At 55.1% G+C, this 11,398-nt stretch overlaps 1 protein-coding gene across 2 annotated transcripts; it reads left to right on the plus strand.

The window, feature by feature from the left end:
• Window positions 1-14: 14 nt before the first annotated feature.
• ZNF511 (zinc finger protein 511) lies at window positions 15-6,711 on the plus strand. 2 transcript variants are annotated; one of them, XM_059398899.1, is made up of 6 exons: window positions 15-210; window positions 445-518; window positions 751-952; window positions 1,224-1,321; window positions 2,111-2,260; window positions 3,071-6,711. In XM_059398899.1, exons 1-6 carry the CDS (start codon window positions 58-60, stop codon window positions 3,147-3,149), a joined length of 756 nt encoding a protein of 251 aa, XP_059254882.1. In that variant the 5' UTR covers window positions 15-57; the 3' UTR covers window positions 3,150-6,711. The 2 variants fall into 2 exon arrangements, with proteins under 2 accessions (XP_059254882.1, XP_059254883.1); XM_059398900.1 differs by having other exon boundaries at window positions 18-210; window positions 1,224-1,348.
• The last annotated feature ends 4,687 nt before the right edge of the window (window positions 6,712-11,398 follow it).

Genomic DNA, 11,398 nt, shown 5'->3' on the forward strand with positions numbered 1-11,398 from the left:
CCCGCCCGGCTCGCGGACGGTGGCCGACAGGCTGCGCGGCCGCCGGCGCGCAGAGCGATGCAGCTGCCACCCGCGCTGCGCTCCCGTCTGCTGGGGGCACCCGGGGCGGCTAAGCCGCTGCCTGTGGAGCGGGACCCCGCGGCCGGGGCCCCGCCCTTCCACTTCGCGGCGCGGCGGGTGCGCTTCCCGCGGGACCACGAGTTCTTCGAGGTATGTGAGCAAAGGAGAGAGAAGGCAGTTGTCGGCGGGGGCGGAGTCTGCGGTCGGGGAGGGGCGGGGCCAACGGGCGGGGGCGGAGTCTGCGGCCGGGACGGGGCGGGACCAACGGGCGGGCGCGGAGCCTGCGGCCGGGGCGGAGCCGGAGGGGTGGGCCTGCGGGGCGGGACCCATAGGGGGCCCGGTGCCGCCGCGCCCGGCCCCGGCCACCACACGTGTGTCCAGCAGGACGGGGATGTGCAGCGACACCTCTACCTCCAGGACGTGCTCACGCAGGTGACAGAGTCGCCCGAGAGGCCCAGGTGAGCGGCTCTGGGCCCAGTACCGCCCCCGCCGCCCCAGACCCCGCTCGCCCCTCCCGGGTGCCCTGGTACCCCGCCCTCTGCCCTGTGGTCGGGCCTGGCCGCCTCCCAGCTGGGATCGGGGAAGAACCCTCAAAGCTTTGTCAGGCTCCGTGGAGGGCGGGTGTGGCCCGGCAGCCGGAGGCCCTGAGCCAGGCGCAGAGCGGCCGTCCAGCGGGGCTTCCTTCGCCAGGGTGCCCGAGTTCACCTGCCAGGCGGCGGGGTGCTGCCAGGTGTTCGACTCGCTGGAGAACTACGAGCACCACTACCACACCCTGCACAGAAACGTCTGCTCCTTCTGCGGACGGGCCTTCCCGTCCGTCCACCTGCTGGACGTCCACATCCTGGAGTGGCACGACTCGCTGTTCCAGATCCTGTCGGAGCGGCAGGACATGGTGGGGGCCGCGTCCGCGTCCGCTGGCCCGAGTGCCGGCAGCTGGGGCGGGGCGAGCGGGGCGGCTGCTGCCGGGCCGTCTGCCTCGGGACCAGGGCCCGGGGGTCCGGGGCGAGGCGAGGGGCCGCGGGGGGACGGCGAGGGGCCGCGGGGGGACGGCGAGGGGCCGGGGCGAGGCGAGGGGCCGCCGGGGGACGGCGAGGGGCCGGGGCGAGGCGAGGGGCCGCGGGGGGACGGCGAGGGCAGGGCGGGGTGACGGCGTCTGTTTTCAGTACCAGTGCCTGGTGGAGGGCTGCGCGGAGAGGTTCCGGAGCGGCGGAGACCGGAAGGAGCACCTGGTGCGGCGGCACCTGTACCCGGCGGACTTCCGGTTCGACAGGCCGAAGAGGAGCGGAGGGTGCGCGGGGCGGGCGGGGCGCGCTGCCCTGGGGGTCCGGAGGGCTTCCGCGCGGGGAAGGTTCTGCTGCCCTGCCGGGAGGGACTGGGGTCTCCGCGGCGCCGCCCGTGGTCTCCCGCTCCGGCCGTACCCGCCCTCCCCCTCCCGGCAGCGCCCCAGGCCGCGAGGCCCCGCACACCCCGACTTTCTTGGTCTGGTGCTGACTTGACCGCAGAGCTCTCTGGCCCCCGCGCCGGCGCACGCGGGGATCGGGGCCGCGTTGCTCCGCTGCCTCCTTCCCGAGCCGCCGGGACGGGGCCGCTTGAGGTCTGCCCCGACCAGTGTGTCTCGGCAGGACTTGGCTCCGTAAAGTGAGGGGATTGCGGGAGGGCGGGCGCCACGGAGGAGCCTCGGGCATGCGGTTGCTCCCCTTTGGGAGGGACCGCGTCCGGAGAGCCGCGCAGCGCTGCGTCCGGGAGGGTCAGGGAGGAGCGCTCCGAGCCCAGGAGTTGAGGTCAGTGGCTTCCTCCCGCGAGGGCGTGAGAGGCCCGTCCCGGAGCACAGGCGCCGCGGGGCCCGGAGCTCCTGTCCGGAGAGGAAGGGCAGCCCCCGAGCTCGTGGACGTGGCGGCGGGTGTCGCGCCTCGTCGGTCCCGCGGTGGAGTCGCGCCGCACCAGGGTAGCTGGAAACTGTGTCTGCAGGAAAAGGAGCACTTTGGTGGCGAGGGTCCCGTGAGGGAAGACGAGGCCACAGGGGCCGCCCCTCACGTCGCCGTCTCCACAGCCCAGCCACGCCCGGGGCCGCCGTCCAGGACTCGGCCGAAGCTCTGGGGGAGGGCGAGGAGCAGTCCGGAGGGGACGCCATGGAAGTCTGCCCCGAGCACGCAGCCCCCCGCCCCGAACCTGTGGGCCAGCGGCGGATGTCCAGCCACAGGTCAGCGCCTGGCGTCCCTCCGCAGCAAGCTCCGCGCCTGTGTTTTATGACCTTGGTGCTGGGCCTGGGCAGTGTCGCACTGGGCAGCGGACGCTGGGCGGGCGCTGCCTTCCGCAGCAGCTGCGAGCCTGGTGATGTGCTTCCTTGAACGTCCCGCTTCTCGTGCTCGCTCGGGGTCAGGTCAGGTCAGGAAGGCAGGGTGCCGCCTCTGCTTCCTATGGTGGCCTGCCCTGGGACAGAACGAACACCGGCGTAGTTGCTTAAGTTACAATCTACACGTCTGTCTTCCTCATAGTAATTGTGCTCTTATGGGCTTAAACTTGATTCCAAGTCTCATTTTGGGGAAAACGTTAGAAGGAAAGAGCCAACAAACACAAACAGGCGGGAAGATGGGCTCGGGTCCCTCTGCCGCCCTCCCGCAGCCACCCCGACTTGGGCCTGCAGGTGGGTCCCGGAGGCCCCTGGCGGTCAGATTTCTTCCAGATGATGGATCGCGAGAAGCCTGGGTCTGAAAACTTGGCAGCAGGGGCCCTCTTGGCTAGGTGTCCCAGGCAGGCATCCTGCTGGCTGGGAGGGTGTCCCTCAGGAAGCAGGTCCATGGCAGCTGGCCAGCCACAGGAAGGAGCTGCCCCAGGCCAGGGTACAGGGCATCCAGGGAAAGGAGAGCCCACGTGCTGAGTGTCCCACAAGGGAAAGAGGGGGAGCCCCCAGAACAGAAAGAGCTTGTCCTCATGACGCTGCTTCTACGAGTGGGGTGTTTTGTTGGCAAAAACTGCGACGTTTAGTACAAAGACTTCTTTTCCTTTTCAGAATACCTTCTACCATCTGTTTTGGTCAAGGTGCGTCACGAGGATTTAAAAGCACCAAGAAAAGAAAGGAACACCAGTGACAATATGGACAGAGAGCCACAGGCCTCCCAGCAGACCCCGGGGCGCAGTTGCCTTTGGCAGGATGCAGTGTCCGTGGTGCGGCTTCTCTTGCCTTCTGGTGCGGCCACCCTAGAACTTGGGCCTTTGCCACCCTTGATGCCAGTCCCTTGATGGACCATCGTGTGACCGCAGAAGCACAGACAGGCCCACCGTTTCCAGAAGTGGCCCCAACACGTGGTCTGGGGAATGAAATGGGGGCCACCATCCTGGTTCCCTCTGCAGGGCTGGGACACTGAGCTTTGTAAACTCGTAAACCCTTGCCTCTGGCAGTCTCCGGTCATCACCTGTGTATTGTTGGGCTGGGGACAGGAGAGAGCTGCCCGAGGCTGATCTGTTCTCCGTGCTCCATCTCAGGAAGATTTACAAAGTGGCAGACCCCCCGGGGGTGAGGGCAGCACGTGGCACTGAGTTGCTGATGGTCGTGGCTTGGCGAGAGGCTCCTGGGTCACCCATCCACCACATCTGTGATGGGACCTGATGGGTCTGGTGAGAACCAGGGACGGCTTGTGTGCCTCAGCAGGGGCGCCTGGTGCCGCAGAGGGCAGTGCGGCCGGGGTGGTTTCTCCAAGGAAAGACTGTGATGGTGCAGAGGAGGGAGGGGGCATTGGCTGGAGCTCCAGTGCCTGGCCAGTCGGGCCCGGCAGCAATGGGGCGGAGTTGTTGAACGCTCTCACAGATGAGCTAAGGTCGCCATCGGGAAAGTGGCTCTGGAAGCACCCAAACAGAAGCAGCGGCATCCATCGGGGCTCTCAGGGCCTGGCCGAGCGGGGGCCCAACAGCGGTGTCTCTCCACGGCCCCGTCCCCATCGTGCGTGCACCTGGGGCACGCCTGGGCTGGCGGCTGGCTGGCTCCGGGTCAGCCAGCAGCAGGAGGGTGGGGCTCCTTCCTGTCGCACCTCCAGCCTGTCCTTTCCAGGCTCTGGGCTCGGCCAGAGGCAGCTGGTGGCCATCTGTGGCTCTCCTGGCCTGGAGGCTGCTGCCCCAGCTTCTGCTGAGCCACACCTGTCGCTCTCCGGAGTCTGGGGCAAAGGGACTGTCAGGGCTGGCGTGTCACACCAGATGTTTCACTCAGTAAAAGCTCTAACTTAAGGGAAAAGTCCAAAACCTAAAGCACAGGTCCTGGAACATCAGCAAGAGACCTAGTGTACACTTTGTGGGTTGGGGGGTGGCGGTGTCCAGCCGTGGCTAGGGGCGATGTGGCAGGGCTGCCCCAGAGTCCCTTCTTTGGCTCTTGAAAAGCACAACACGGAGAAAAATGCAAACACACAAAACTCCCATTCTGTCTCCATCCACCTCCCTCCGAGACCTTTCCTTCCCCAGCTCCGTGCATGTGGCCGTCTCTGGCCTTTCCACCGCGGCTCGTTGTGGGGAAGGTCGTTGTCCGCGGCGTCGGCCCCTGTGAGGCTGTTGTGTAGTCTTGGGACTGGCCTGGGTTCCTTGCTTCAGCCCTACCCAGAAAGCTACGCCTTCAGTCTGTCCTGGCTTTTCTGAGAGGTGGGGTACGTCCGACTTCACTGTGGAGCGTTTCTGCTGCCAAACCTGGGCGTGGTTTCCAGGTCCAGTGTCAAGGGAAAACTCGATGGGACCCGTTGATGACGAGCTCGTTTGCAGGGTGCGTGGCAGCCAGACGTCAGGACAGGCGGTCAGCAAGTATTTGGAGATGCTGAGCCTGCATTTGTCTATTTTTGGTGGGAAACGGGATTATTATGCTTAGTTTACATGAAACAGTCAACACTTCGTTATTTGGGAGCCTGGAGCCCATTGGGGTGACCCCATTTGTCCCTAATCAGTGTGTGCGGTGCTCAGGCCTGCCGGGAGCAGAGCACTGGGCCTTGCTCCTGTCCTGGGGCACCATGTCCTCAGCCTTTGCCGAGTTCCTCAAAATCCTACTAAGAACCTCATGAGTCAGCTCAGTGCCCCTTGGCTCACCTTTTCTCCTCTCTTTTTGTGCCTTACTTTAGATGGAGTAGGTTTCTATTCTCATTCTGACATTTGGGAGGTTAGGCACTCGTTTTATCTCAGAAATGTTAATATGTGAGTACTTGGGATCTAAGGTTAATCAGTGTTGTTTCCCTTCCCCAAAACAGTACAGGGAGTGTGGAGTTCACCTCCCCGTCTGGTGTGGCGTAGGTGATGAGAGGTGCACACTGGCGTCCGGGTCCTCTCTTGTGTCCCCACAGGAGTGTCCTGCCGTGGCCCCGTCGTTCGCACCTGCTTCTGCGGGTGTTTCCTCTTGCCTCAGACCCCTGTTTGGTTGTCCTTTGCCTAATGAATCTCTTTAGAATTTCCTTTAGTGAAGGTCACAGTCATAAGTTCTCAATTCTCTTTGCCGGGGAAAGTTCTGTTCTTGTTCTCAAAGGATGGTTTGGTCAGGAATACAGCACTCGGTTGGCAGGTTTTGCCCTAAGCAAGTGGGGTGTGGGTCGCGTTGGTCTCATCACTGCTGCCGAGGGTTCCGCAGCCAGTTTTGTCCCCATTCCTCAGAGGGGCTCAGCCTGGTCTCTGTCTTTGCTCTTCCGCGGCTCCCTAGACGGTGAAGGGACTGCATCCGTGTGCTGCTGGCTCCTCCCTCCATTGTGCGAGCCTGGGGTCCTATTGCCTCACAGGCTGCCTCTCCCACATTCTCTGTTTCTTATCCTTCTCCAACTCCAGCCACGCATGTGTCAGACCTCCCCCGCAGTCATCAGTGCTTGTCACCAGCTCTTCCGTATTTTCCATTCCCCTGTGGTCTTTGCTTCGTTCTGGACGATTTCTTCAGACCTACTTTCCAGTACACAATTTTTCTTACCAGTTACATCAGATTTGCTGTTAAACTCTTTCAGATTTTATTTTCAACAATTATCATCTTCGATTTTGTTAGTTCTTTTTTGTTTTTCTAATTTCTTGTATTTTCATAGCCTTTTGTCCATCACATTTTTTTCTTTCTTTTTTTTAAAGATTTTAATTATTTGACAGAGACAAAGCGAGAGAGGGAATACAAGCAGGGAGAGGGAGAGGGAGAAGCAGTCTCCCCACTGACCAGGGGGCCTGATGTGGGGCTTGATCCCAGGACCCTGAAACCATGACTTGAGTCAAAGGCAGAGGCTTTAACCCACTGAGCCACACAGGCACCCTTAAAAGGCATTTTATTCAGTAAAATTTTTAATGACTAAAGACTGAAACCAGCTCAAATAGCATTGAGAACTGAGTTTTTTTTGGCATTGTAAAATGAAGTTACAGATTTAAGATCAATGAACTTAATAGATACCTTGTAGTCCTAAATTTGAATTAGAAGCATTGCAATATGCTCATTACATATACTTAACATGTTCCAATATGGGTATATTGTTAAATCAGTGTTATTACTGAAAAGACTGGATGCATTTGTAGGAGTCAAGGAAGTTATTAAAGGATGCTAAGGTCAGACTCAGGGGCCAGCTCAGCTAGGGGCCCCTGTCCAGAGACACAGCGACTTGCTCATCGGTGAGAATCACAATTGCAGTTGAATGAAACAGATCAAATATATTTAAGCCTTTGAGCTCATAGTGGTTCTTTTTTTTTTTTTTTTTTTTTTTAAGATTTATTTATTTTTGGGAGGGAGGGGCAGAAGCGGAGGGAGAGAGAGTCTTAAATAGATACCGTGCTGAGTGCAGAACCCAACATGGGGCTCAGTCCTATGACCCTGAGATCACGACCCGAGCCGAAATCAAGAGTCAGATGCTTAGCTGACTGTGCCACCCAGGTGCCCCTCAGAGTGATTCTTTAAAAACAAAAAATGTCAAGCCCCAGGACATTCTCAAAGCAGTGAAATAGTGGTGAAGACTGGTGGGAGCAGAGTCCAGATGAAGGTTGGATCAGAGGCCAGTTCATAGGAGAGAACCCAGAAATAAGGAAATTGGGAGGAACCTCCTGGGGTCAAATAAATATGAAACACTGACCTCTGAAACCCAGGAAGTCAGAACTTGATTGGCTTAGTCTGTAGAGGAATTTGTGCTCAGGGCATTGTTGACAACAGTAGAGCAATCAGCTGGCAAGCAGTGGTCAGGGAAAGAGGAGGGGAGTCCCAGGAAAGCACTATTCTCCGAGGGGTCTGAGGGTTACCCAAAGCTGCACAGTCCTGGGGACACATCAGAGGCTCAGCATGTTGGGGGTGTGGAGGTGGAAAGGAATAGTCTTCACTCAAATAATCCAGCCACACACTAAACAGATAAGCAAGTAAATAATAATAGGTCCCAGAGAAGGGGGACCGGTACCCAGAGTTCTTGTGATATGTTACCTATAATGTGCAATTTCCAACAAAAAAATACGAGGCATGCAAAGAAAGGAATGTACAACCCTTGTATCTGAGAAAGCAAGGAACAGAAACTGTGGGCAGGACAGGGTGTCAGATTTATCAGAAAAGCCTTCAAAGTAGCCATCATAAACATTTCACGGAACTAAAGGAAACTATGGTAAAATGATTAAGGAAGGGATGAGTACAATGTCTTATCAAATGAAGACTATCAACAATGAGATAGAAATTATTTTAAAAAGAACTAAGGGAAAATTCTGGAGTTGAAAAATACAATACCTGAAATTTTTAAAAAACCCACTGGAGGGGCTGCACAGTAGAGCTGAGCTAACAGGAGAGAGAATAAGTGAACATGAAGATAGCTTAGTTGCGATTGTGTATGCTGAAGAACAGAAAGGAAAAAAACGAAAAAACACGAAGGGCGCCTCAGGGAGAACCGCGGCACCATTAAGAACACCAGCACACCAGTGATGGGACACTAGAGGAAGAGAGAAAGGAGCAAAAACTGAAGAAATCATGGCTAAAGGCTTCCTAAACTCAGAAAAACAAGTCACCTAACATCTAGGACTCTCCGTGAGTACCAAGGAGGACAAACATAGGGAGCAGCTGCGCACATCATAGTAAAAATGCTGAAAGTCTAAGACAAGGAAGAATCTTGAAAACAAGATCAGAGCTCCTGGGTGACTTCTGATCTCGGCGTGCCATCCTGGGTGTGGAGCCCACTTTAAAAATTAAAAAGCAACAAGACCAAATGACTCATTACTCACGAGGGACCCTCGGTAAACGTAAGAGGAGTTCCCAGCAGAAGTAATGGAGGCCAGACGATAGGAGGAGAACATATTCCAAGTGCTTCAAGAGAATTCTATATCCAGCAATCAGAATGAAAATAGGGATGTTATTACATACCTAATAGATAGAGGAAGAGCTAGGAAGTAATGTTATGAATAGTTTTATGCTAACAGAGTCAGAGAACTCAGATGAAACAGGTTCCCAGAAAGACAGGCTGAAACCGACCCAAGGAGTGACGGGCAGTCTGAATAGCCCTGTAACCGGTAAAAAGACTAAATTAGTAAACAACAATCTGCCCGTAAAGAAAAGCAGAGAAGCTCAGGACCAGTTTCTCTGGTTCTACCAGTTACCTAAAGAATTCATAGCAATTTTTTAAAAAGTCTTCCAAAACATAGCATAGGAGGAAACACTTCCCAACTCCCTTTTGTGAGTCTAGTACTGCTTTGGCATCAGAACCAGACAAGGACACACAAGAAAAGGAAAGCGTAGTCTAATACCTCTTGTGAATACGGATGCAGAGATCCTCAGCAAACATCAACAGACCAAATCAACAACATGTAAAAAGAGTCACACAGCACAGCTACGTGGGATCTAACCCAGGAACGATAGGTCGCTTTAACACCAGAAAATCACCTGGCGTACTACCTCATAGCATAGTATCAATACAATAAAAAACGAAAAGCACTGGTTCATCTCCACTGATACAGAAAAATCATTTGACAAGAACCCAAACCCTTTCATGATAAAAAGACTTCAAAAAACTAAGGTTGGAAGGGACCTTCCTTGGTCTGATAATGGGCATCTGTGAAAGCCCACACCTCGCGTCATATGTAATGTGAAAGCCTGGATGCTTTCAGGGGCAAGATAAGGACACATCTGTGCAACATTGTGCTGAGGTTCTAGCCAGGGCAGCGAGGCAAGAAAAAGAAGACGCATCCAGATTTGAAGTAAAAGTATTTCTATTCTCAGAAGACAGGATCTTGTATATAGAAGATCCTAAGGAACCCACTGAAAAATGATGAAAAGCAGCAAGCTCAACAAGGTTGCAGGGTAAAGGATCAATATACAAAATCAATTATATTTCTACACACGTGCAATGAACAATCCAAAAGTAGAAATAAATGATTTCATTTACAATAGCATCAATAGAAATAACATACTTGGGAATAAATTTTCCCCCAAGTATAAAATGCACGTTCTGAGAGCTGTACAACGTTGCTCAAAGAATGAAAGGTCTAAAGAATTGGAGGAAATTTCGTTCTTGTGATTGGAAGACTCGATGTCGTTAAAATGGCAATATTCCCCGATCTACAGAGGTAGAGCGGTCCCCATCAGAATCCCTGTGGGTTTCTTCGTGGAAATTAATGTGCTCGATTCTAAAATTCCTACGGAGTTGCAAGGGACCCAGAACAGCCAAAACAATCTTGACAGATAACAAAATTTCGCAGTTTCAAAACTTACTACAAAGTAACAGTAACCATGACACTGCGGTACCTGCAGAAAGACACATGGATTAATGGGATAGAATTGAGAGTCTGGAAACAAACACGCACACCTGTGGCCAACTGGTGGGGACAGAATGATCTTCCCAACACATGGTACCAGGAGAGCTGCACGTGCACATGCCAGAGAAGGGGCACCTGAGAAATGAAAGTACGTGTCCACACAGAACTCCACACGCTACTCTAGTAGTCGAAAGGTGGAAACAACCCAAAGGTCCGTCATCTGACGATGGATAAACACATGTGGTGTATTCAAATGATGAAATATTCTTTGGCCATAAAAAGGAATGAAGCAATTACCTGCTCTGACACAGAAGGGCCTCGAAAACATGACTCTGAACGGACGAAGCCAGACACACACGCAAACACGCGTGCGGTCCACAGGATAGGATTCCGTCTCCAGAAACGCTCGCGGACACGTCCACAGGGAGGCAGGCGTGTCTGCCTTGTCTCGCGGGCACACCACGTGGCGCCGCTCTCCTGCTGTGCCGTGGGCTTGGTGCTGTTTGCCCGACCGGACTTGAACAGTTACAGCGTCCGTCCGTCATATGTTATCTTTACCATTTGTTTTGTTTTGGTTTTTTGCGTAAATGTGTCAAATCTCCCCTCTCCCAGGCTTATTCTAGGAATTCACACTACGGTCAACATTGGAGAAGCTTTACCACATTAACAGACTGAGGGAAACACATCATCTCCATCAATATATGCAGGAAAAGAATCTGAATAAAGTACCACATTCACTGACGATAGAAGTTTGCATCAGTTGCAGAAGCGAACCGCAGTCACCTGGACAAGGTGTTTCAAAAAACCACCACATGCATATTATGCTCACAGTGAAGTGTTAAAAGTACTTCCTTTAAAAATCAAGAATGCGACCAAGAGGCCCCTTCTGGCAGCTTCCGTGCACACCGAGGCCGGAGGCGCTAGCTGCCCAGTGACAGAAAAGAGCTAAGGTACGTCCCATTGTGCGTGCTTTCAGCTCCGTCCGTGGAAACGCCGACACTAAATTGCAACAGAGTAAGAACGCAGGTCTCTCCAGCCCGTGGCCGCCCGCCTCCTGCAGGGTCGCAGGGCCCCAGGCCTCCGGGCAGCGCTCACAGTCCCAAGCGGTAAAGGGGCCTGAGAGAGCAGGGGGTTGTACGTCATTCTGCGTTCTGCACATCTTCAAAGTACAACCTGGAAAAAACCAGCACCCTTGGATGCTTAAAGGACTAGTGTCGCCGCTGGGTGTGGGTTTCAGATGCTCGCCCCGCACACGCCGAGCTCCTTCCCCCCCACCCGCGCCGCCTCTGCGGCCGAGCGCGGAGTTCCCGCGTTGTGTCCGCTTCAGCGCCGCACAGTGCTCGTTCATAACGGCCTCGTCGGCGGAAGACGTCAGTGCGGAGCACCAGCAGCAGCAAAACTGTCCCTTCAAGGGGGGAGACCCCACTTCCGTAGACATCAGAATGACAGCATGAGCTCTCGAGGCCATCCAGACAGCTTCATGTATCGTCAGGCCGAAGAAACAGTGCAGCCCGTCTGCCCAAAGACGCCGCCTGAACACACAGACACTGGGGCCTGGGCAGGTCCTGGGGCCACAAAGAAGCCGCGGGGGAGCCCCCCGGAGCATGTGCCTGCATCTCAGGATGCAGAGATGGTGGCGTTCTTT

The sequence above is a fragment of the Mustela nigripes genome, chromosome 4 (assembly GCF_022355385.1).
Source record: "Mustela nigripes isolate SB6536 chromosome 4, MUSNIG.SB6536, whole genome shotgun sequence".
NCBI classification, from domain to species: Eukaryota; Metazoa; Chordata; class Mammalia; order Carnivora; family Mustelidae; genus Mustela; species Mustela nigripes.

Bases quoted from the DNA above. Each gene is read 5' to 3' on its own strand.
- ZNF511 (XM_059398900.1), top strand. From the start codon at position 58: ATGCAGCTGCCACCCGCGCTGCGCTCCCGTCTGCTGGGGGCACCCGGG. The intron at 519-750 runs GTGAGCGGCTCT...TTCCTTCGCCAG, and splicing joins GAGTCGCCCGAGAGGCCCAG to GGTGCCCGAGTTCACCTGCC. The intron at 953-1,223 runs GTGGGGGCCGCG...GTCTGTTTTCAG, and splicing joins TGTCGGAGCGGCAGGACATG to TACCAGTGCCTGGTGGAGGG.